The following is a 26,006-nucleotide window of genomic DNA, read 5'->3' as shown; positions in this document are numbered from 1 at the left end:
GTGAATATATGGCAAGACTTGAAAATATCGTGTGCAAAGCTCTTAAAGACATACCCAGAAATACTAATTGCCAATGGTGATTCTAACATGTATTGACTCAGGGGTGTGTATACTTAAGTAAATTAGATATTTCTGGATATCATTTTTTAAATAAATGTACACATTTCTAAAATCATGTTTTCACTTTGTCATTAAAAGGGTAGTGTGTAAATGCGTAAAAACATATATATATATTTGGCCGGTACTAAATCAAGGGGTATGAATACATTGAGGGCAATGTAGTTAGCATTGGCTGCGAAACTACCTCTTAACTTCCTTCATGCTGGACAGAGAAATAAAAATGGTATCCATGAGTTCATCTGACTCTGGGGAAGTTGCTAAAGGGCCTCATTGCCAAAATCACTAAGTATTCCTTTAAGACGGTCCTGAAACAGTGCAGCTCAGCTGACTAGTAAGTGTTTGCCTGACGAATCACTCAGACTTAAATTCTGATGCTCTATAGATCGCTACATACATTCAGTCAATCTGAAACAGACTTCAAAATGAGGGGTGGTGTACAAAACAAATTCATCAGCTATTGGATCATCTAACAAATCTAACCAATAAGAGTATCAAAGTTGAAAACATCATCATGTAGGCCGGCTTTGGCCAAACCCATCGGTTTCTGGGACCAATCAGAATGTGCTCGCATTCTAGAAATCGTCAAGGAGGCAAATCCAGACTCATCGTGGAGAAGAAGTGTCAGTTGGCCAGAGCGATATGGATGAGTAGCCAGGCAAAGTAAGTCTACCGGTATTCAGGTAGGTGTGCAAGCTTTTGCTCTAACACAAGTTGTACACCCCTGCCTTCCCATTCAATTCCTTTAAAATGTCTTATTATCACCATGACAATATAGACAAAGTCGTCAAGGCAAGAGCCGTATGGAAATTTGTTGAGAAAATACCTAAAGCCGCCATGTGAAATCTAATACCAACTGCCTTCTCTCACTTCATGTCATATCACTTTACACAATTGAGTAACAACTGTGCGCCATATAATACCATTGTTACTTTATTTTTTTAAATCAATAACAATACTGACCGTTTTTTTATTGCATCCCTGATTGTTATTACCAGTATTTTCAAAGCATATAGGAGTAGTCTTCACTCAGTCTTCATAGTAGTTGCTTCAGGTGCCTTTGCACCCCACCAAGGGAAAAATATATCTAGGAGAAACACTGCTATTGAGTCAAGTAGAAATTGTCAGTACAAATCACAAAGTTAAAGGAAAGAAACAAGACCACCCAAGTGAATATCACTATTCTTGTTTATTTAAAAAACAGAAAAAAAGACGCTAGTAATGTACATATTGGTTCCTCTTCACAACAAATAGTATACACTGGGGACAAAGAACAAGTGGAGGGAAGAAGGGAATTGGAGAACAAATACCATGCGTGTGTGGGTTGGGTGGTCTGGCATGATGTCACTAGCACCTTCCCTCACTTCTTGGAGAACTTGGCTTGCTTATGTTTGGGCGGGGCCCACTTCAGACACACGGTGTCAACTGAGGAGACAGAAACATTCTGGTCAGGGTCTCACTCACACACACACACACACAAAATAAAACATACATGACGAGACCCTCATACACACACATATTAGTAACACTATGATATCCTCAAGAGCCCACACATGCTGATGTTCCAGATACTCAACTAGTCTAAAGAAGGCCAGTTTTATTGCTTCTTTAATCAGAACAAGTTTTCAGCTGTGCTAACATAATTGCAAAAGGGTTTTCTAATGATCAATTAGCCTTTTAAAATGATTAACTTGGATTAGCTAACATAACGTGCCATTGGAACACAGGAGTGATGGTTGCTGATAATGGGCATCTGTACGCCTATGTATATATTCCATTAAAAATCAGCCGTTTCCAGCTACAATAGTCATTTACAACATTAACAATGTCTACACTGTATTTCTGATCAATTTTATGTTATTTTAATGGACACATTTGTTTGCTTTTCTTTCAGAAACAAGGACATTTCTAAGTGACTGCAAACTTTTGAACAGTAGTGTAGGGAATAAGGTGTCATTTGGGATGGAGCCTATGAGACGTCAATAGGAAACATGTCTACCTGTAATTGGCGGCTTCTTGTACTGGGCGCTCTTGAGGTGTTCCTCAACCAGTTTGGGCGTGACACAGATGACGTGCTGGCCTTTCCAGTATTTCACCATGTTGAGGGACTGCAGCGTACTGATGATGTCACCCTGGGTAATACTGGTCATCTGACTGTGGAGGGGGGAGAGCAATGAGAATCTGGGGCTGAGTCTGTGTGAGGTCATATGTGTACAGTTATGATGTGGGAGTACTTGACATATGTACAAGTGAATGCAGGTGTACCTATGTTGTGGATGTGCAAGTGGATGGATATTCACATACAGTACCAGTCAAAAGTTTGGACACATACTCATTTAAGTTTTTTTTTTAAATAAAGAATTTATAGAATAAATACATTAAAACTATGAAATAACACATATGGAATCAGGTAGTAACCAAAGAAAAGTGTTAAACAAATCAAAATATATTTTATACTTGAGATTCTTCAAAGTAGCCACCCTTTTCCTTGACGGCTTTGCACACTGTGGCATTCTCTCAACCAGCTTCACGAGGTAGTCTCCTGGAATGCTTTTCCAACAATCTTGAAGGAATTCCCACAGAGTGGTTCGTCCTTTAAAAGTTGCAGCGTACTGCAGCACAGCACGTTATTTAAGTGCCAACCACTGGTACCATTAATGCTAGTTTGACCACAAGAGTGCATCTTTGACTAGCATTTGATGGCCTTCAGTAGTGCCTGTACTAGAGAATATAAAACTTTTTTATTTTATAAGACCATAGTATTTGGGGCTGATTTTAAGAAATGTTGCTTAATATTATGGTGTTTTTATTCCAAGAAAAACCCTCTGGGTTTCCGTTGGGATGGAACGGAAAATATGGCGCTGTACAACATGACGGTCGGGAGTAGACTACAGTACTTGGCTATTTAGCTAAAGAATCCCGTGTCATGCGGGCACGCGGAAGACTGGGACTCAATTCCCCGACGGGAAGGAAGGAGTAGGCCGTCCTTGTAAATAAGAATTTCTTCTTAACCGACTTGCCTAGTTAAATAAAAAGGTTACACTGAGAGCATAACATTTCTACACCATAATTGTAGTCTAACCAATACCCAAACGGAGATGCAGTCAAAATAAAAATCGCATTGATTTATCAAGACCAGTCCCCATGCTTGTCTCAGAGCAGCGTGAAACTGTGCTAAAATAGTTGTAGGCTATTGCTTCAAATCCTATTGCTTCTAACTTCAATATGCTCTTTAAATAAATAAGACCTACACCACTTTTAACAGTACATTTCTCAACACTAGTGAGACTCATATCGTCTACGGTAGGCCTACAGTATATTAAAAAATATGACCTGACTCTCTGCCAATAATTACATATAGAGGATTGGAGGATTCTAAATTTAAACCAAAAGCCACCTCATGGGTCTACCGGTGGCGGCCGGCATGGGTATCTGTAGCAATGCATTTTGCATTGTGATGCGGTGACTTAGCTGCGCCACTGGGGAGGCCCCACCCACAAAGTATCAAGATACAAAAAGCGTTGGTAAAGGTATATTGTCCTGCTAATAGCCCATAATGGGCTGTTATAATACTGTACATGGTGTCCAGGTCAGGATAACCCCCCCAAAAAATTAAGAAAGAAGGTTGGTATTTATTTATTTTGATCCAAAGCCATGAATGAGTGAGTCACTCAGCTTTATGTAGGTGCCGGCTATATGACTATCAACTTGATAATATATAACGATAGTTTTTTTTAATGAAAGAGCGATTGTAATCTGAATAAAGGCCAAAATAATATTTGTAAAGGCCAAAATATATATTTTTTGTTTTAAGAGGGAGAGAAACACTGAGCCAATTGTGCGCCGCCCTATGGGACTCCCAATCACGGTCGGATGTGATACATAATAATAATACTTTGTTGTATTATTTGTCTCGTCTTTTCTGGTAGATTAAACTGAAATTGCAACCAATCCCGGCCGGTTGTGATACAGCCAACCTAACTAAGAAATACATTTGACGATAGATTTCTCCCTCTACCCACCTTCTAGGCAAATCTATTGTCCAGCTACCTGCTAATAGCCATAATGGTGCGGTACAACGTGACCGTGTGTTTTTGAAAGAGTATTTTCCAGTAAGCAACAATTTGTTTAATTTCATTAGACAACTTTGTTCCAATATTTCTGTAATTCAATGATATTTATTCCCATAGTAATTTGTTATGGATCATAACTAAATAAACATTGGCATTTTGAAAGAGTATTTTTATAATTATTTTATTAACGAAAGCATAAAGATGTCATTATTAGTTACATTGTTTTAGTTTGAACGTGCAGACTGGCACTAAGAACAGAGGGAACGTTTCCCTAGTCAGCGCCATTATTAGTGCAATGCCCCTTAAAGTGTTCCTCTGTGCTACCCAGTGTGGCGGAGTGGGGGTTTACCCCCCCCCCCCCTCCTCCTTTCCCCATGGGCTAGGTCCGTCTCTGTTCGCAGCTCTGCGGCCCATCCCGTGCCCCCTGCCCTCGTGCCTTGAACGCTTTCAGTGGATATAGCTGAAGAACTGCAGGCCAATACACTACTACAGTAAGAGCAAAATAATCCTAACAAAATAAAAACCTTAGTGTGAAGTCGTGCACAATTAACAGTTTCTATTTAGGTTTATGTCACCCATTCATTGTCAGACACAGTAGGACCCAAAAGCATAATCAGTGCTATAACTCCCCCTTGCGCTGGTCTGGAGCAATGACGTAGGGTACCGTACTAAACCACAAATTACCTGTAAGTACCGCAGCATAATCGCAAAACTTTTAGCAGAGCAACCACTGTATGCTGAGCACTTGTTGGCTGCTTTTACTTCACTACGCGGTCCTACTCATCCCAAACCATCTCAATTGAGTTGAGGTTCGGGTGATTGTGGAGGCCAGGTCATCTGATGCAGCACTCCATCCCTCTCCTAACTTGGTCAAACAGCCCTTACTCAGCCTGGAGGTGTGATTTCGGTCATTCTCCTGTTGAAAAACAAATGATAGCGGAACTAAGTGCAAACCAGATGGGATGGCGTATCACTGCAGAATGCTATTGTAGCCATGCAGGTTCAGTGTGCCTTGAATTCAAAATAAATCACTGACAGTTTCACCAGCAAAGCACCCCCACACATCCTCCAAGCTTCACGGTGGGAACCACACATACTGAGATCATCGGTTCACCTACTATGCGTCTCACAAAGACACGATGGTTGGAACCAAAAATCTCAAATTTGGACTCAGACCAAAGGACAGATTTCTACCGGTCTAATGTCCATTGCTCGTGTTTCTTGGCCCAAGCAAGTCTCTTCTTTCTATTGGTCTCCTTTAGTAGTGGTTTCTTTGCAGCAATTCGACCATGAAGGCCTGATTCACACAGTCTCCTTTGAACAGTTGATGTTGAGATGTGTCTGTTACTTGAACTCTGAAGCATTTATTTAGGCTGCAATTTATGACGTGGATAACTCTCATGAACTTATCCTCTGCAGCAGAGGTAACTCTGGATCTTACTTTCCTGTGGCAGTCCTCGTGAGAGCCAGTTTCATCAAAGCGCTTGATGGCTTCTTGAAATTTTCCAAATTGATTGAACTTCATGTCTTAAAGTAATGATGGACTGTCACTTCTCTTTGCTTATTTTAGCCGTTCTTGTCATAATATGGACTTGGTCTTTTACCAAATAGGGCAATCTTCTGTATACCACCCCTACCTTGTCACAACACAACTGATTGGCTCAAACGCATTAAGAATGAAAGAAATTCCACAAAATAACTTTTAACATGATTACATATGTGTTATTTCATAGTTTTGATGTCTTCACTGCTAGTCTACAATGTAGAAAATAGTAAAAAACAAAAAACCCTGGAATGAGTAGTTGTGTCCAAACTTTTGACTGGTACTGTACATGAGAATGTATTTATGGTGAGGTGAAAATAGTCACTTGTCTGTGTGTACCTGAGGTCCTTGATGGAAAGTGTGCCCCTAAAGTCCCTGAGGATCTCCAGCAGCACCCAGGACCAGTAGCTCCTGTAGCTCAGCTTGCCCAGGTCTGACAGGGGCTTCTCTGGAGAACCCACAGTACTCTCCAATTTAGACAACTCATAACCTGGGGGGGGGGGGAGAAAGAGAGAGAACATGTGTGATAGTGTGTGTTAGAGCTGGGACGATAAACCAAAAATAATTGTCACCAACCAAACCGGCCATTTATAAACAACATTTTACTGATATTGACAATAATGATAAGTAGCCTTTACTAGAAATGTGAAGTTTGAAATGGAAAATTGGTAACATTCAAAGTAGAAGTTTAAGGGGTATAATAAAATAAATGGTGCTTAATAATTGTATTAACTTAGCGCACAATTTATCGCTGACCTGATAATTGTCAATTTAGCATAATATTTTGTCTATATTGCCCAGCTCTAGTGTGTGTGTGTGTGTGTGTGTGTGTGTGTGTGTGTGTGTGTGTGTGTGTGTGTGTGTGTGTGTGTGTGTGTGTGTGTGTGTGTGTGTAACCCACTCACTGAAGGCTATGAGGAACTTTCCATATCCTCTGCGCTGGTAAGGTGGGAGGGTGAGGATACACGCCACGTTATTCCCATCTGGAGACTCTTTCTCCTGTGGAACACACAACAAGATCAGCTTTTATAGGCCTACACTATACCAGTTATCTGTTCACCTAAAACAATGAACAATTTCCTTCAGATTTGGGACTTTCCTCAAGACATGAGACATTTTTAGGTCCAAAAGGATTCTTAACAGCTTCTACCCTCAAGCCATAAGACTTCTGAACAGATAACCAAATGGCTACCCGGACTATTTGAATTACATGTACACATTACCTCAATTACCTCGACTAACCCTTAGCACATTGATTCTGTACCGGTACCCCCTGTATATAGCCTCGTTACTGTTATTTTATTGCTGCTCTTTAAATTGTTATTATTTTTATTGTTTACTTCAGTTTATTTTTTATTTTATTTATTTTTTTGTTTGTTTTTTATTTAAATTTTTATCCCATTTTCTCCCCAATTTTCGTGGTATCCAATCGCTAGTAATTACTACCTTGTCTCATCGCTACAACTCCCGTACGGGCTCGGGAGAGACGAAGGTCGAAAGCCATGCGTCCTCCGAAGCACAACCCAACCAGCCGTACTGCTTCTTAACACAGCGCGCCTCCAACCCGGAAGCCAGCCGCACCAATGTGTCGGAGGAAACACCGTGTACCTGGCCCCCTTGGTTGGCGCGCACTGCGCCCAGCCCGCCACAGGAGTCGCTGGAGCGCGATGAGACAAGGATATCCCTACCGGCCAAACCCTCCCTACCCCGGACGACGCTATGCCAATTGTGCGTCGCCCCACGGACCTCCCGGTCGCGGCCGGCTGCGACAGAGCCTGGGCGCGAACCCAGAGACTCTGGTGGCGCAGTTAGCACTGCGATGCAGTGCCCTAGACCACTGCGCCACCCGGGAGGCCTACTTCAGTTTATTTAATAAATATTTTCTTTGCATGTATTTTTTTCTTAACTGCATTGTTGGTTAAGGGCTTGTAAGTAAGCATTACACTGTAAGGTCTAGACCGGTTGTATTGGGCGCATGTGAAAAATAACATTTGATTTAAATTACAACCATTTATGAAATCTGTTTCTAACCCCCCCCAAAAAATAAACAGCTACATTACAGATAAACTCAGCAAAAAAAGAAACGTCCTCTCACTGTAAATAAACTGCATTTATTTTCAGCAAACTTACATGTGTAAATATTTGTATGAACATAATTCAACAACTGAGACAAACTGAACAAGTTCCACAGAAATGTGACTAACAGAAATTGAATAATCTGTCCCTGAACAAAGGGGGGTCAAAATCAAAAGTAACAGTCAGTATCTGGTGTGGCCACCAGCTACATTAAGTACTGCAGTGCACCTCCACCTCATGGACTGCACCAGATTTGCCGGTCCTTGCTGTGAGATGTTACCCCACTCTTCCACCAAGCCAACTGCAAGTTCCCGGACATTCGGGGGGGGGAATGGCCCTAGCGCTAACGTGCTCAATGGGATTGAGATCCGGGCACTTCGCTGGCCATGGCAAAACACCGACTTTCCTGTCTTGCAGGAAATCACATACAGAACGAGCAGTATGGCTGGTGGCATTGTCATGCAGGAGGGTCATGTCTGGAAGAGCCTGCAGGAAGAGTACCACATGAGGGAGGAGGATGTCTTCCCTGTAACGCACAGCGTTGAGATTGACTGCAATGACAACAAGCTCAGTCCGATGATGCTGTGACACACCGACCCAGAACATGATGGACCCTCCACCTCCAAATCGATCCCGCTCCAGAGTACAGGCCTCGGTGTAATGCTCATTCCTTCAACGATAAACGCGAATCCGACCATCACCCCTGGTGAGACAAAACCGCGACTCGTCAGTGAAGAGCCCTTTTTGACAGTCCTGTCTGGTCCAGCGACGGTGGGTTTGTGCCCGTTGTTGCCGGTGATGTCTGGTGAGGACCTGCCTTACAACAGGCCTATAAGCCCTCAGTCCAACCTCTCTCAGCCTATTGCGGACAGTCAGCACTGATGGAGGGATTGTGCGTTCCTGGTGTAACTCGGGCAGTTGTTGTTGCCGCCATCCTGTACCTGTCCCGCAGGTGTGATGTTCGGATGTACCGATCCTGTGCAGGTGTTGTTACACGTGGTCTGCCACTGCGAGGAAGATCAGCTGTCCATCCTGTCTCCCTGTAGCGTTGTCTTAGGCGTCTCACAGTACGGACATTGCAATTTATTGCCTTGGCCACATCTGCAGTCCTCATGCCTACTTGCAGCATGCCTAAGGCACGTTCACGCAGATGAGCAGGGACCCTGGGCATCTTTCTTTTGGTGTTTTTCAGAGTCAGTAGAAAGGCCTCTTTAGTGTTCTAAGTTTTCATAACTGTGAACTTAATTGCCTAACGTCTGTTAGCTGTTAGTGTCTTAACGACCGTCCCATAGGTGCATGTTCATTAATTGTTAATTGAACAAGCATGGTAAACAGTGTTTAAACCCTTTACAACGAAGATCTATGAAGTTATTTGGATTTTCACAAATTATCTTTGAAAGACAGGGTCCTGAAATAGACGTTTATTTTTTTGCTGAGTTTATACATTTATACTTTGGACAAGCAGCCACAGATATCCCCATCCCTGTACTGGGACCAGTACTTACTTTGGAGAAGTATCCCACTATGTGTGCTCCCTGCCTGTTGACTTCAGTCAGAATGTAAAATACAAAAGGCTCCACGTCAAAGTACAGCGTCTTGTGGTCCAGGAAGAGCTTGGCCAGTAGACACAGGTTCTGGCAGTAGATCTACAGAAAGAGACGAGGGTCAGTATTACCGTCAGTGGGTTTGTTCATTTTAATACACCTTGCAGATACTCAATGAAGAGGAGTCAGTTATGTTAGTGCTGGGCTGGAACAAACATATGCAAATTAGGGGTACCCCCAAGACTTAAGTTGAAAGGTCTAGGTTGTTCTTGTTCCCAGTTAACTAAGACCTGTTTAAATTGCTTTCAGGGCATTTTGGGGTAATTCTCTGTGGTTTGGTCCTGCCTCCTGTGTTCTTACCTTGTGGTCGCGTCCATCCACTTCATACACAGAGATGTTGCTCCGCCTGTAGATCTCTTTCCCAAGAGGCTGCCTCCACTGACATTGGGACTGGAGGAACAGATAGAGTGAGAAGGAAAGGTAAAGAGGAAATAGAGGTGGAGAAGGATGAAACATAAGTATGTGGTCCAAAGCTTTTCAACTGTATATTGGTCAAATAGAAGTGCTAGTCTCAAATGCTAGATGGTAATGAAAGACAACAGCTATGCTGAAGCTAACAGTGCTTTTAAACTGATGAAGCTGACAGTCACTGACCAAGTGGTATCTGAAGGTCTTCTCGTACTTCATGTACTTGAGGCAGTACTCGCAGATCCACAGCTTGGGCTGCTTGCCGTAGTCCTCTGGGAATGGGGAGAAGTACCAGGCGTCAATCTCGAAGTTTCCAATCTGGATCTTGTCCACATACTTCACTTTAGTGATCTGGGAGAGAGGCAAGGACACATGTTTTACTTTCCCCCCTTCTCTAAGAATTCTATTGTCTTACAACTACATACAGTACGAGTCAAAAGTTTGGCACACCTACTTATTCAAGGGTTTTTCTTTATTTTTACTATTTTCTACATTGTAGAATAATAGTGAAGACATCACTATTATTTGCAATTGTCCTGTTGAAAAACAAATGATGTCCCACTAAAAACAAACCAGATGGGATGGCGTATTGCCTGACCAGATTAAGACATGAAGGTCAGTCAAGGTAATGATGGACTGTTGTTTCTCTTTGCTTATTTGAGCCGTTCTTGTCATAATATGGACTTGGTCTTTTACCAAATAGGGCTATATTCTGTATACCACCACTACCTTGTCACAACACAACTGATTGGCTCAAACGAATTAAGAAGGAAAGAAATTCCACAAAATTAACTTTTAACAAGGCACAACTGTTCATTGAAATGCATTCCAGGTGACTACCTTATGAAGCTGGTTGAGAGAATGCCAAGAGGGAGCGAAACTGTCATCAAGGCATAGGGTGGCTACTTTGAAGAATCTCAAATATAAAATAAATGTTCATTTGTTTAACACTTTTTTGGTTACTACATGATTCCATGCGTGTTATTTCATAGTTTTGATGTCTTCACTATTATTGTACAATGTAGAAAAAAATACAAATAAAGAAAAACCCTGGAATGAATAGGTGTCCAAACTTTCGACTGGTACTGTATATCAAAAAGTGCATGACATTATAGCTACACACGCTTACCGCCTCATGCTCCTTTTCCAGGGCAGCTGTGGTGGGGTCCATCTCTGCGTACGTCTGGCGGGAAAGAGCAGTTCGATTAGAAAACAGAACAAAGAGGGAGCCCATTTAATATCTGAATCTAACTGACAGAAGAACAGTTTAGAAATTGACAATGGGGATATGATCCACCGCTGTTGGGGTATGTAGTCTAGAACCTCCTGCACTAGCCTACCTTCTGCACGTGGTTGATCTCATCATGTTTGCGTTTCTGGTTGCGGGTGATCTTCCTCTCGGGCTGCTCCCCCAGCTCGCCCCCTCCACCACCCTCAGCGATTTTTGTCACTGCGTCCTTCGCCGTCTTGGTCAGTGCCAGACGAGCCTTGCCCACCCACTCATCCAGACGTCTGTTAACTACAAGACCATGGGAGAGTTAGAGAGAGGGTTGGCGGAGAAGGAAGAAATGATAAAGGGAGGTGGAGGAAAGTAGAAGAAGTGCTGTGTGTGTCCCACTCACATCCAACATAGTGTACGTAGAACTCCTCTCTGCCCTCCTGTTCGTTCAGCCTGGACTGGATAACCTCAGCAGAATCTGGAGGAAAAAAATGAAAAAAGTTGCATTTTACTGATTTAACTGTAGCCATCTCTGTAAAAAAGCACATATAGCAAGCTATAGTAGGGCAGGACACATTACATTTTTAACAATGCTTTTTTTCTGATAAAACCTAGTACATTGCATCTGCCGCGGAACCCAGTTTCATAAGATTACCATATGTCCCAGCTGTTTGCTGTAGTTTTGAAGTAATCACAAAAAAAACAGGCCTTATTTTAGGGAATTTTTCATCGTGCCAGCTCCTATTAGTTCTATTGAGCACCGTGGCACCAACTCACTTTCCGAACGTTCTATTCCCAGCTTATTGTGCTTTGCTATTGTTGGCAATGAGACCTGCCCACGTTGCTGGTAGTTAAAATGTAAACAAAAAATGTATCATGGAACTCTGAGGTCATCCCATTGTTTACTATAAGGAAATATACAGTTGAAGTCGGAAATTTACATGCACTTAGGTTGGAGTCATTAAAACTCGTTTTTCAACCAGTCCACAAATTTCTTGTTAACTTCTCTAGGATAGGGGGCAGCATTTTCACGTTTGGATGAAAAGCATACCCAAATTCAACTGCCAGCTACTCGTCCACAGAAGATACGATATGCATATTATTAGTAGATTTGGATAGAAAACACTCTGAAGTTTCTAAAACTGTTTGAATCATGTCTGTGAGTATAACAGAACTTATTTAGCAGGCAAAACCCAGACGACAAATCATTCAGATTATTATTTTAAAAAATTGAGGTCACTCTCTTTTCAATGGGTTTTCATTGGGAATCCAGATTTCTAATTGACCTTCTTGCAGTTCCTACCGCTTTCACTGGATGTCAACAGTCTTTAGAAATTGGTTAAGGTTTTTTCCTTTGTGTAATGAAGAAGAACAGCCATCCAGAACGAGGGTAACTTGAAGTGTACTGTTAGATAGAGGCGCGTGACCAGAAAGCTAGCTACAGTTTGTTTTAATCTTGTATTGAACACAGATCATCCCGGCTCCAATTTTATCGATTATTTACGTTAAAAAATAACTAAAGTTGTATTACAAAAGTAGTTTGAAATGTTTTGGCAAAGTTTACAGGTAACTTTTGAGATGTTTTGTAGTCAATTTGCACAAGTTGGAACCGGTGTTTTTCTGGATCAAACACGCCAAATAAATGGACATTTTGGATATATATCGACGGAATTAATCGAACAAAAGGACCATTTGTGATGTTATGGGACATATTGGAGTGCCAACAACAGAAGCTCGTCAAAGGTAAGGCATGAATTATATTTTTATTTCTGCGTTTTGTGTCGCGCCTGCAGGGTTGAAATATGCTTCTCTCTCTTCGTTTACTGTGGTGCTATCCTAAGATTATAGCATCGTTTGCTTTCGCCGAAAAGCCTATTTGAAATCTGACATGTTGGCTGGATTCACAAGTGTAGCTTTAATTTGGTGTATTGCATGTGTGATTTCATGAAAGTTAGATTTTTATAGTAATTTATTTGAATTTGGCGCTCTGCATTTTTACTGGCTTTTGGCCAAGTGGGACGTTAGCGTCCCACATATCCCAGAGAAGTTAACAAACAATAGTTTTGGCAAGTCGGTTAGGACATCTACTTTGTGCATGACAAGTAAATTTTCCAACAATTGTTTACAGACAGATTATTTCACTGTATCACATTTCCAGTGGGTCAGAGGTAAACATACACTAAGTTGACTGTGCCTTTAAACAGCTTGGAAAATTCCAGAAAATGATGTCCAGGCTTTAGAACCTTCTGAGAGGCTAATTGACATCATTTGAGTCAATTGGAGGTGTACCTGTGGATGTATTTCAAGGCCTACCTTCAAACTCAGTGCCTCTTTGCTTGACATCATGGGAAAATCAAAAGAAATCAGCAAAGACCTCAGTAAAGAATTGTAGACCTCCACAAGTCTGGTTCATCCTTGGGAGCAATTTCCAAACGCCTGGAGGTACCACTTTCATCTGTACAAACAATAGTACGCAAGTATAAACACCATGGGACCACGCAGCCATCATACCTCTCAGGAAGGAGAAGCGTTCTGTCTCCTAGAGATGAACGTACTTTGGTGCGAAAAGTGCAAATCAATCCCAGAAGAGAAAATTACCTTGTGAAGATGCTGGAGGAAACAGGTACAAAAGTATCTATATCCACAGTAAAGCAAGTCCTATATCGACACAACCTGAAAGGCCGCTCAGCAAGATGGAAGCCATTGCTCCAAAACCGCCATAAAAAAGCCAGTTTACGGTTTGCAACTGCACATGGGGACAAAGATCGTACTTTTTGGAGAAATGTCCTCTGGTCTGATGAAACAAAAATAGAACTGTTTGGCCATAATGACCATCGTTACGTTTGGAGGGAAAAGGGGGAGGCTAGCCGAAGAACACCATCCCAACTGTGAAGCACGGGGGTGGCAGCATCATGTTGTGGGGGTGCTTTGCTGCAGGATGGACTGGTGCACTACACAAAATAGATGGCATCATGATGGAAAATTATGCAGATATATTGAAGCAATATCTCAAGATATCAGTCAGGAAGTTAAAGCTTGGTCGCAAATGGGTCTTCCAAATGGACAATGATCACGAGCATACTTCCAAAGTTGTGACAAAACGGCTTAAGGACAACAAAGTCAAGGTATTGGTGGGGCCATCACAAAGCCCTGACCTCAATCCTATAGAAAATCTGTGAGCAGAACTGAAAAAGCGTGTGTGAGCAAGGAGGCCTACAAACCTGACTCAGTTACACCAGCTCTGTCAGGAGGAATAGGCCAAAATTCGCCCAACTTATTGTGGGAAGCTTGTGGAAGGCTACCCAAAACATTTGACCTAAGTTAAACAATTTAAAGGCAATGCTACCAAATACTAATTGAGTGCAAGTAAACTTCTGACCCACTGGGAATGTGATGAAAGAAATAAAAGCTGTAATAAATAATTCTCTACTATTATTCTGACATTTCACATTCTTAAAATAAAGTGGTGATCCTAACTGACCTAAGACAGGGAATTGTTATTAGGGTTAAATGTCAGGAATTGTGAAAAACTGAGTTTAAATGTATAAGGTGTATATACATTTCTGATTTCAACTGTATCTCAGATAGGGAGGAGTGAGGCCTAAGAGGGTTTTGTAAATAAGCATCAACCAGTGGGTCTTCCGACCGGTATACAGAGATGACCTGTTTACAGAGGAGTATAGAGTGCAGTGATGTGTCCTATAAGGAGCATTGGTGGCAAATCTGATGGCCGCTCGATCACCATTAGGTGTATGTAAACTTCCGACTTCAACTGTTTGTTTGTTTGCATGTATGTACAGTGGGGAGAACAAGTATTTGATACACTGCAGATTTTGCAGGTTTTCCTACTTAAAATAATTACAGAGCTCTACATGCTTTGTAAGTAGGAAAACCTGCAAAATCGGCAGTGTATCAAATACTTGTTCTCCCCACTGTCTGCAACACCACTAAGCAAGGGGCAATATGAAGACCATGGAGCTCTCCAAACAGGTCAGGGACAAAGTTGTGGAGAAGTACAGATCAGGGTTGGGTTATAAAAGATATTTGAAACTTGGAAAATCCCACAGAGCACCATTAAATCCATTATTTAAAAATGGAAAGAATATGGCACCACAAGAAACCTGCCAGGAGAGGGCAGCCCACCAAAACTCACAGACCAGGAAAGGAGGGCATTAATCAGAAAGGCAACAAAGAGACCAAAGATAACCCCGAAGGAGCTGCAAAGCTCCACAGCAGAGATGTGAGTATCTGTCCATAGTACCACTTTAAACCGTACACTCCACAGAGCTGGGATTTACGGAAAAGTGGCCAGAAAAAAGCCATTGCTTAAAACTTCTTAGGGATAGGGGGCGACATTTTCGCTTTTGGATGAATTGGTGCCCGAATTAAACGGCCTCGTACTCTGTCCTAGATCATATGATATGCATATTATTATTACTATTGGATAGAAAACACTCTGAAGTTTCTAAAACTGTTTGAATTATATCTGTGAGTAAAACAGAACTCATATGGCAGGCAAACTTCCAAACAGGAAGTGAAAATTCTGAAATAGGTCGCTGTGAAAGGCATCGCCTATTCAATTGCCTTATATTTATGGATCTGTATGCACTTCATGCGCCTTCCACTAGATGTCAACAGGCAGTAGAACGTGGAATGCAGCGTCTAGCCTGATGTGGGACCGAATGAGAGCCTTTGGAGTGACAGGTCAGGCATATTGCCAGTTCTTGGCCACGCACATTGGGAATGTCATGTCCTTGTCTGCAATGCGTTAGATAGACATGAAGAAATGCTCCGTCTGGGACGTTATTGGATATATATGAGAAAAACATCCTGAAGATTGATTCTCAACTGAGTTTGACCAGTTTATTCGATTTGTAATATCACTTTTTGAAGTTTTCGTTCATTAGCGTAAAGTTCTATGGACACGTGAACTACACATGCTAGCCAAAGTTGCTAATTCGACAGAAGTAATGGACATTATAAAACAAAAAAAACGATTTATTGTGGAACTAGGATTCCTGGCACTGCATTCTGATGAAAGATCAAAGGTAAGGGAATATTTATGATGTAATTTCGTATTTCTGTTGACTCCAACATGGCGGAGAATGGCTGAGCGCTGTCTCAGATTATTGCATGCTGTGCTTTTTACTAAAGTTATTTTTTAAATCTAACACAGCAGTTGCATTAAGAACCAGTGTATCTTTAATTATACGTTAAACATGTATCTTTCATCAAAGTTTCATGATGAGTACTTCTGTATTTCACGTGGCTATCTGTAATTACTTTCGCTATTTTGGAGCCATTTCTGAACATGGCGCCAATGTAAAACCACGATTTGTGGCTATAAATATACACATAATCGAACAAAACATAAATGTATTGTATAACATGATGTCATATGACTGTCATCTGATGAAGTTGTTCAAAGGTTAGTGATTAATTGTATCTCTATTTGTGGGTTTTGTGAAAGCTATCTTTGCTTTGAAAAAATGTCGGTGTTTTTGGATATTGTGGTGAGCTAACAGAAATATATGTTGTGTTTTCGCTGTAAAACGTTTTAAAAATCGGACATGTTGGCTGGATTCACACGATGTTTATCTTTCATTTGCTGTATTGGACTTGTGATTTCATGATATTATATACCTGTGGCGCTAGGCTAGGCTATGCTAGTCAGCGTTTCTGATGACAATGATCCCTGATCCGGGATGGGTAGTCCAGAAAGGTTATTAAAGAAAAAAATAAGCAAACACATTTGGTGTTCGCCAAGGTACTCCAAATGGAAGAAGGTACTCCAAATGGAAGAAGGTACTCCAAATGGAAGAAGGTACTCCAAATGGAAGAAGGTACTCTGGTCAGATGAGACTAAAATGTAGCTTTCTGGCCATCAAGGATATCGCTATGTCTGGCGCAAACCCAACACCTCCCATCACCCCGAGAACACCATCCCAATAGTTAAGCATGGTGGTGGCAGCATCATGCCGTGAGGATGTTTTTCCATCGGCAGTCACTGGGAAACTGGACAGAATTGCAGGAATGATGGATGGCGCTAAATACAGGGAAATTCTTGAGGGAAACCTGTTTCAGTCTTCCAGAGATTTGAGACTGGGACGGAGGTTCACCTTCCAGCAGGACAATGACCCTATGCATACTGCTAAAGCAACACTTGACTGGTTTAAGGGGAAACATTTAAATGTCCTGGAATGGCCTAGTCACAAAGCCAGACCTCAATCCAATTGAGAATCTGTGGTATGACTAAGATTGCTGTACACCAGCGGAACCCATCCAACTTGAAGGAGCTGGAGCAGGTTTTCCTTGAATAGGCAAAAATCACAGTGGCTAGATGTGCTAAGCTTTTGAGACACACCCCAAGAGACTTGCAGCTGTAATTGCTGCAAAAGATGGCTCTACAAAGTATTGACTTGGGGGGGGGGGGGGACTAGTTAAGCACACTTAAGTTTAGTTCTTTTGTCTTATTTCTTGTTTCACAATAAAAAATATTTTGCATCTTCAAAGTGGTAGGCATGTTGTGTACATCAAATGATACAAACCCCACAAAATTAATTGTAATTCCAGGTTAGGAAAAATGCCAAGGGGGTGAATACTTTCGCAAGCCACTGTTGGTATGCACGTCAGCTTTGACATTGGTTTTCCACATCGGTGTTAAACTGGACATCGGGCCGATACAGATAATGTCATTTTTAGCTAATATTCTCCAATTCCGATATGTTCACCGATATATCGTGCATCCCTAATTGTTTCCCTACTTCCTCATTATGCAGACATAAGCACACCTGGCACCATCGAGGTGCGGATGTTTCCTTTCTACACAAGTTTTTTTTCCTTCAGTTTCATCCTAAGAACAGATTGTAGTTGTAAAATAAAAAGGGATACATTTTTTGGTGCCATTTTGGTGAAATGGAATTCTAATCGTCACTCCAGCCAAAACAGGCTCTGCGAACGTTTGTTTACATTCAGTTGATATGGGCTCACGCTAGTGTTCCAGCTTAGCCAACTCTCCTTTGCCATTTTTCTGCCTTGGGTGAATTTTGACTTGTTCTATTGTCCAGCCTAGCTATAGCTTACAGCTAATAGAGCTTGATGGCCTTGAATGTAAACAATGAACAAAACCACAATTTCACATATCTAATGTTCAAGAAGCAAACTTGATCTTGAGATAACCAACAACAAGTCGATAAAAAAACTGCATAGTTAAACATTGTGACTATCTCTATCAGTAAGCTGAACAATAGAACGAGTCAAAATTCACCCAAGGCTGAAAAACATCCAAAGAAGGTTGGTTGAGCTGGAACACTAGCGCGAGGCCATAGCAAATGAATTGGAACAAACCTTCGCTGAGCCTCTTCTGACTGCAATGATCCTTAGAATTCCATTTTCCCTAAATGGCACCAAAAAAGGTATACCTTTTTTATTTTACCCCTACAATCTGTTCTTAGGACGAAACTGGAAAATAACTTGTGTAGAAAGTAAACATCCGCACCTCAATGGTGCCAAGTGTGCTTATGTCTGCATAACGAGGAAGAAGGGGGAAAAATGGCAACTTGTGACTATTTCTGGTCTTTATCGATCAATGACTGCAGAATACACTGCCCAGCCTTATATAATTAGAAAGAGGAGATTATCCTGATTAAAATGGTGTCTGACTTGAAAAAATAAAAAATAAATGACGACCTCAGTTCTATGACTAATTTTGTTGATGTCTGCCAAAACTTACATCATTAGAAATTAGGCCTCAATGTGAAAGCGTGGCAAAAATGTATTAAATTTCATTATTCACAGATCTACTCCTCTGGTGACATGGCAGGCAGCACACACATGAAAACAAACTGCTCAGCAAAGTAAAGGCTCTTTTGAAAGCTACCAGATTTATAATTTAAAAAAGCTCGTTTTTAGTGTCTGTGTCCAGTGTCGGTAGTTTTTTGTTAAGGGGGTATTACTTTCGCAGATAATGGCACCCATCTAAATAAATAAAAATTAAAAAAATGTATTAACTAAATGTATGGTGTTTATGTCAGTTTCATTTAAATAGTTATTTTATGGTTGTACGTGATAAAATTAACTAGAAAAGTGCATATTTTGCAATTCTGAGTAATTACTACTTTAGTAAGGATTTACAATTTATTCAGTACTACTGCAGTTGCTAAATAATTCCAATAGATGGCCGTATAAGACCACAAATTAAATTTCACTGCTAACGCAAGTGGAAGGGCTGAAAAGGCATTTAACAGATTGCTGTGAAGAAATATAATGATGATTCATGTTTATTATTACTTGTTTATGTGCTCATGTTTTGAAATTATACTTCATTACCATAAAAATTATCAATAAGCCTGAACATTAATTCAGTCCCCTCTGGTCAACAAAAACGTATTTTCCTAGTACATTCATTGTCAAATTCGTCAACCATCATCGACCCGCTCTGCCTTCATGCAAAAGTAGCCAACTCAACAAGCCCCACCAAAAACGTGTGCCTTCAGCGAGCACTCTGCCTTCTCGCGCAAGCGAGGGGCATGTTTGGAGGTAAGTTTGCTAACCGTGAGGGTGCATGATGTAATTTGTTGGCGGGCTGGAAGAAGCAGTCATCTTTTCTATTCGAGGCTGTGTACTCATAATATGATATACGTTAACAGAGCTTTTTATTATGCATGTCTACTAGGGTTGAGGTTAGCGCACCTGACTAGTGATTATTTGGCCGGGGTTCAATACCTGCTATAGTCACTATTTTTTTTGCTCTCCCAAAAGCAACACAGGCCTAATATGAGATAAATAGCTACCTGTAAATTAATGAGTGATCATTTTAGAAAATCATGGGACATATAGTCTTTGGTTGCATGCTATTTTATGTCAATCTTATTACTGCTATAGCCTATAATTGATGCTTTGTGGTTTTATGCTGCCATCTATTGGAAATATTTAGCAATTTAAAGTTATTAATCCACATAATGTCACTGGTGAGGCAGCTGAGAAATAAAGTGTATTTTTCTTATTAATTCCTGAGATCAGTCTCAAACCTGCCCCACCTATCCCATCCAATTGTTGGACTTTCACATATAGGTCACACCCAGTTCAAACCACATTTGAAAAATAAAATGTGGCTTGTTTATCAAGTTTTCTGCCTTACAATAATAAATACAATAATAAATATCATAAAATAACAAAAACTGCTAAATGCTTGCATAGGTTTTGAATAAAAAACAACAAAATGCTATTTAGTACTATAATGGTATTTACTAACAATATTATCACACAAATAGTTTTAAAAAGTATTCTAGGGTACCCTACCCAAGGTTTAGGGTTAAGGGCTAAAACAGGTTATACCTACGGTTAGAAAAAAAGGCAAAACACAGTATGGGTTTATAGCTCTCTTGCTCCACCCTGTGGCCTTCTGTGGGTACTAAATAACTAATTCGTGACACTTTCTAGGCTAATAATCTGAGGTAGCATTTCCACAGATCTACATTAACATGGTTATTTCTTAATTAAAAAATGTCCTCTGGCTGTTTAAATCGGCCACATCTTGAAAAAGATGACAGGAACATGCGTTTGTTTTTAGGCTTACACCCTCCATGAGCAGAAAATGTTTAACGTTTGATGGCTATGCGCCAGCCATCGTTAGCTCTGCGGGTCACAACAACGTGTAACGTTACACAGGCGAACAGCGAGTTTGCTCACCAAGTAGCCCCAACCTTGTTAATTATAATAAATTACTGAGGTAAGCCTACGAGTTTAATATGGGCAGGTCTTATTGCCAACAATAGCCAGGCAGGAATTGTGACCTAGAACAATAAGGCTTGGAATTGAACGTTCAGAAGCGAGTTGGTGCCACTGTGCTCAATAGAACTAATAGGAGCTGGCAGGGTGAAAAATACCCTAAAATGTTTTTTCGCGATTAATTCAACACTACGCCAAGCAGTTTGGACAGATGGTAATATTAAGAAACTGGGCTCCACGGTGGATGCAATGAACTAGTTTTAGTTTTTTTAAAGCGTTGTTATAAATGTCACGTGTCCAGCCTACTATCAATCTGAAGATATATGCAGAACCAGTCGGGACGCACAGATGATAAATAGTATTCTGCCTCAAAGTCTTTCAAACGTAGCTAACTATTTTTGGCTTATAAACAAATACTTACGCCATGTCTTGTCGGCTCGCTGACATAAATACGTCTCTCCGATTTCGACTGACACCTCTTGCTCCCTGCCCAACAACACTCCTTCCCCGTTGCGCTGAGAAATCGAGCCCCCGCCTTCTCTTTCCCGATCAATGGCCTCCGACTCATCCTCCTCCCCGCCACTGCCGTTAGATGAACAAGTGGCTTGTATTCCAGTGTCCAAGTCTTCCCGGTCCGTTACGTTGTGTCCTGTGTCAAGTTCAATGTCCATTCGGTCCTCTGGAAGATTGTTGTTGTAGTTATTGTCTCGAATATGACGCTCGTTCGTCGTTAACGCTATTCCGGCAGACATCTTGTGTTATTTGAAAACACTGCCTTCCCCGGACGATGTGAGTTTGCGCAGTGCAGAGAGGGGGCGTTCTCGACTCTTCTAAACAAGTTGTTCTTCTAACAGATCTAGGATCAGATTATATACCCCCTGGGTTGGGTAGGTTATTTTCTTAATGTTATCCGTTACAGTTACTAGTTACCTGTCCAAAATTGTCATCAGTAACGTCATTTTGGGATTACCCTAATTCAGTAACGTAATCTGATTACATTCCGTTACTAATGCCTCTTACTTTCCCCATAAGAGGCATTAGAAGACAAACATGTATACCAATTGAAGGACATCTATTGCAGGATAAATAAATGTTAAAGTTTACACAGCTGGCCATATATGAATGTTACATTTTACTTCATGAGTTGGTTATGTAGGCTTCTTCTAACCCATCGCTTTCTACTACATATAATGCAATTAAATTATATCTTTACCTTAACAACCAAAGTCTATCAGAATTCCAGTCATTCCATTAAATGTTATACCCCTTGATCTTCAAGAGTAGGACTTGGAAATATGGAAGTATTGATTTGCCAAATTGTTTTACCTGAGCAATGACCCCAAAACTAAGGACTTATTAGCCACCCCTCGTAATTTATGATTTTGTTGTCATAGAGGACTGATTGGGCTCATTGATTCGAGTTGAAAAATAAATGCTGCGCTCATGGAATGGAATTCTTTGAGCACTACTGAAAAGTCCTATTTACATGTGAATTTTTTTTATGCCATAGGCTGCATTTGCTGTAGGCCTATTGTTTACCTTTTTGTTGGTGACACTTTAATAATATGCAGCTTTTTAAAGGGCAAATCCACAGATGAAACAATAACAAAACGGTCGCCCCGCCTCTGTTTTGGTAAAAAGCTGAGGGATGGGTCTGGAGAAATGAAACCACTCTCAGGCTAATAGACAGAGCTATGGATGCAAGGACTGACCATCCATGATATACAATTATTGTTTTAACCATGTTATGAGGCAATACAGTGTTTGTTTATATTTACAATGTTTACAAACATGGAATAAAACAAGCGTATATTTTGGGTTCTCTTGGAGTGTGACAGTTGAACGAAGCTCATGAGGGATTTATAAGTTATATTCTTCAAGAATCAATGGATATAGATATTGTCACGTTCCTGACCTGTTTTCTGTTGTTTTGTATGTGTGTGATGGTCAGGGCGTGAGTTTTGGGTGGGCAGTCTATGTTTTCCGTTTCTATGTTGGTTTTGGGTTGCCTGGTATGGCTCTTAATTAGAGGCAGGTGTTTTGCGTTTTCCTCTAATTGAGAGTCATATTAAGGTAGGAGGTACTCACTGTTTGTTTGTGGGTGATTGTCGCGGTGTCTGTGTATTTTGCACCATACGGTACTGTCTCGTCTCGGTCGTTCCTGTTTATTGTGTTCCTCGTTTCATGTAAGTTCATAGTTTAGGTCTGTCTAGTTCGTTTTGTTATTTTGTAAATCATTCAAATGTATTTCGTTTCGTGTTTTTCCGTCTTGTCATTAAAACATTATGTATTCATCACCCGCTGCGCCTTGGTCAACTCACTCACCGAAAGAGAGCCGTTACAGATATATATCTATCTAATTCATATATATATATATATCTAAGTCCAAAAATGGATGTAGAAACTACACATTGCCCCTTTATGTCTATCAAAAGTGTGCAAGTTTGAGCATGTGTCCATTAGGCCCATGGATTTATTTATTTTATCAGAATGAATTAGATTGAGCAATAAAAGCCCCACTTTTATTCCATAGGCTTGGATCTGCATTATGCAGCTGATGCAAGAGCGCATTTTTCACTGGTTGTCCACTGGTTTGAAAAACAATGATTGATAGGCAGCTTAAACTTCTTGAATTCAACCATTATTGGGTTCAAATACACATTTAGATTTGTGAACAGCCATCCACAACAACCACAATCCGTAAGGCGCAAATAGCTCAAATGAGAGAGCAGCACTGTGATTCACAATGCGCTATGTAGATATCAATAATCAGTGATGTCTGTATCGCCGTAGACTACACCATTACTGTCATCCTTACTTCCAAAAGCAAAAGCCTATTCCTGCTCTTTTCATGCAATCCAGCAAACACATTTGGTGTGTCATCATAGTGGTCTCTGACTTGTGGTCAGACTCGTTCAGGTGGAACAAATTTAAAGTTGCGCCTTTTTTCAATGCTGATTTGAATGTCATTAAGAAAACAGAGAAGTGTCAAAGATGTTTTTTTCGCAAACACCCTTTCTGATTTTAAAAGTAATCCTAGAAGTAATCTAGTTTTTCGAAAGTATTTGTAATCTGATTACAATATTTTAGTTGGTAATGGATTACAGTTACCTTTTTTTTGTAATCCCATACTCCCTAACCCTGTCTACCCCCATTCGCCGTGCTTAGACCAGTGGCAATTTTAGCATTTAAATCTTGGTGGGGAAAACTCAACAACAAAAAAATTGGGATTTATGCCAGCAAAAACACTACACAACACCAAACAAAACATTAATTGCACTGTAACGACGACAAGCGGTGCCCACAAACTGTTATAGGGCCTATATAAAGCTGTCCCAACAGCAGTGCTTTCTTTCCAGCACAATGGAGTGAATCCTTACCACCGCTACACCTGGCTATCAGTGTGAGCCTTATCTGGCAGCGAAACAATTAATTCAGCCTCGTTTACGGCCTTCTTTTTTTTTAAACATAGGTGATATAGATGACTTACTTAAACAAAATCTGGTTTCTACTGACAATTGAGGTGTACAAACTATGGCATAAAGAAACGATGAGCGGATAAGAGGCATTCCGATTAAGACATTAATGAGCAAGCGACGACGGACGTATTCAATATAACTATGTGTTCAGCACTTTTGAAATGAACAGCGACAGAATGCAGAACATGGGCTCTTAAGTATTGTCCCTGTACACCAAGTCAGAACCGTAGGATAAATAGTGGTTAGAGCGTTAGGCCAGTAACCGACAATGAAACCTCTTACAATATTAGATGATGACATTTCTCAAAAACAGGTTATAGGCTACATGTGCAGCACCACCGAGTCAGAAGAGTAATATTAGGTGAAATTAAGAGGGGAAAATAGACCAAATTATTAGGGTGAGGCACATGGGCTACTAACAGCTTATTACACAACATACACTTAGTATTACTTTCTTAGCTACAGTATACATATCTCCCTTGCATATTACATCATTTATGCAGCAGCAAACAATACATGTTTGGACTCACCTTGGCTTGTGATGTGCTCACTTAAATATGAATGTGGCGCGGTGGTTTTGTCATCAAACAGAGAGTGTGAGTACTAATATAGGATTACAAAAAAAGTCACGTGATTAACATAATGTTGTGATTCTACGACATTTCCCCATCTTGAAACATAGTCTCAACTTAAAAAAGGATTACAACTTAAAAAAACATTAGTACAAATAAAACAAACCGCTTCCAACTCAAACTTACAGGAAAAGAAACTTCCTTGCACTAGTATATTACCATTGTAAATAACCATTCGTTGGTTCATTGAGGTTTTACTTCCACATAGTGGTGCATACATTCTTCATAAAACAAGAAATTTAAAAACAATAATTCATTGCATTGGTTGCTGCATGTGACAGCTATATCTGTAACGCTCGTCTGTCGTCCTCCTCATCGGATGAGGAGAGGCGAGAAGGATCGGACCAAAATGCAGCGTAGGTGGAATACATGATGTAATTTATTTAAACAAGACGAATACCTGGGTGGGCATCTGTCCACGGTGGCGGCTCTGGCTCTGGACGTTGTCCCCACCCCACCATAGTCAATCCCTGCTTCCGTAGCCTACCCCAACTGGCCAACCTCCAAATTAACCCCACTGGATTAAGGGGCAGCACCGGAATGAGGGGCAGCTCCGGAATGAGGGGCAGCTCCGGACTGAGGGGCAGCACCGGACTGAGGGGCAGCTCCGGACTGAGGGACGGCAGCTCCGGACTGAGGGACGGCAGCTCCGGACTGAGGGACGGCAGCTCCGGACTGAGGGACGGCAGCTCCGGACTGAGGGACGACAGCTCCGGACTGGCTGACGGCTCTGGCTGCTCATGGCTGGCTGACGGTTCTGGCTGCTCATGGCTGGCTGACGGTTTTGGCTGCTCATGGCTGGCTGACGGCCTTTGGCTGATCATGGCTGGCTGACGGCTCTGGCTGCTCATGGCTGGCTGACGGCTCTGGCTGCTCATGGCTGGCTGACGGCTCTGGCTGCTCATGGCTGGCTGACGGCTCTGGCTGCTCATGGCTGGCTGGCGGCTCTGGCTGCTCATGGCTGGCTGGCGGCTCTGGCTGCTCATGGCTGGCTGGCGGCTCTTGCTGCTCATGGCTGACTGGCGGCTCTGGCTGCTCATGGCTGGCTGGCGGCTCTGGCTGCTCATGGCTGGTGGAAGGCTCTGGCTGCTCCTGTCTGGCGGAAGGCTCTAGCGGCTCCTTTCTG

The 26,006-nt window shown here is 41.3% G+C and overlaps 1 protein-coding gene across 1 annotated transcript; it reads right to left on the bottom strand.

Annotated features, from left to right (window-relative positions):
* Nucleotides 1-1,287: 1,287 nt before the first annotated feature.
* Nucleotides 1,288-21,580, bottom strand: LOC129855703 (histone acetyltransferase KAT8-like). Its single transcript, XM_055923645.1, has 11 exons — nt 21,191-21,580; nt 11,444-11,518; nt 11,162-11,340; nt 10,951-11,004; nt 10,008-10,172; nt 9,714-9,803; nt 9,315-9,455; nt 6,639-6,732; nt 6,073-6,223; nt 2,117-2,271; nt 1,288-1,542 (listed from the first exon to the last, which is right to left on the bottom strand). Exons 1-11 carry the CDS (start codon nt 21,519-21,521, stop codon nt 1,478-1,480), a joined length of 1,500 nt encoding a protein of 499 aa, XP_055779620.1. The 5' UTR covers nt 21,522-21,580; the 3' UTR covers nt 1,288-1,477.
* Between the last annotated feature and the right edge of the window lie 4,426 nt (nt 21,581-26,006).

The sequence above is a fragment of the Salvelinus fontinalis genome, chromosome 5 (genome assembly GCF_029448725.1).
Source record: "Salvelinus fontinalis isolate EN_2023a chromosome 5, ASM2944872v1, whole genome shotgun sequence".
In the NCBI taxonomy this organism is placed as follows: domain Eukaryota; kingdom Metazoa; phylum Chordata; class Actinopteri; order Salmoniformes; family Salmonidae; genus Salvelinus; species Salvelinus fontinalis.
This window is presented reverse-complemented; position numbering and strand designations above follow the sequence as displayed.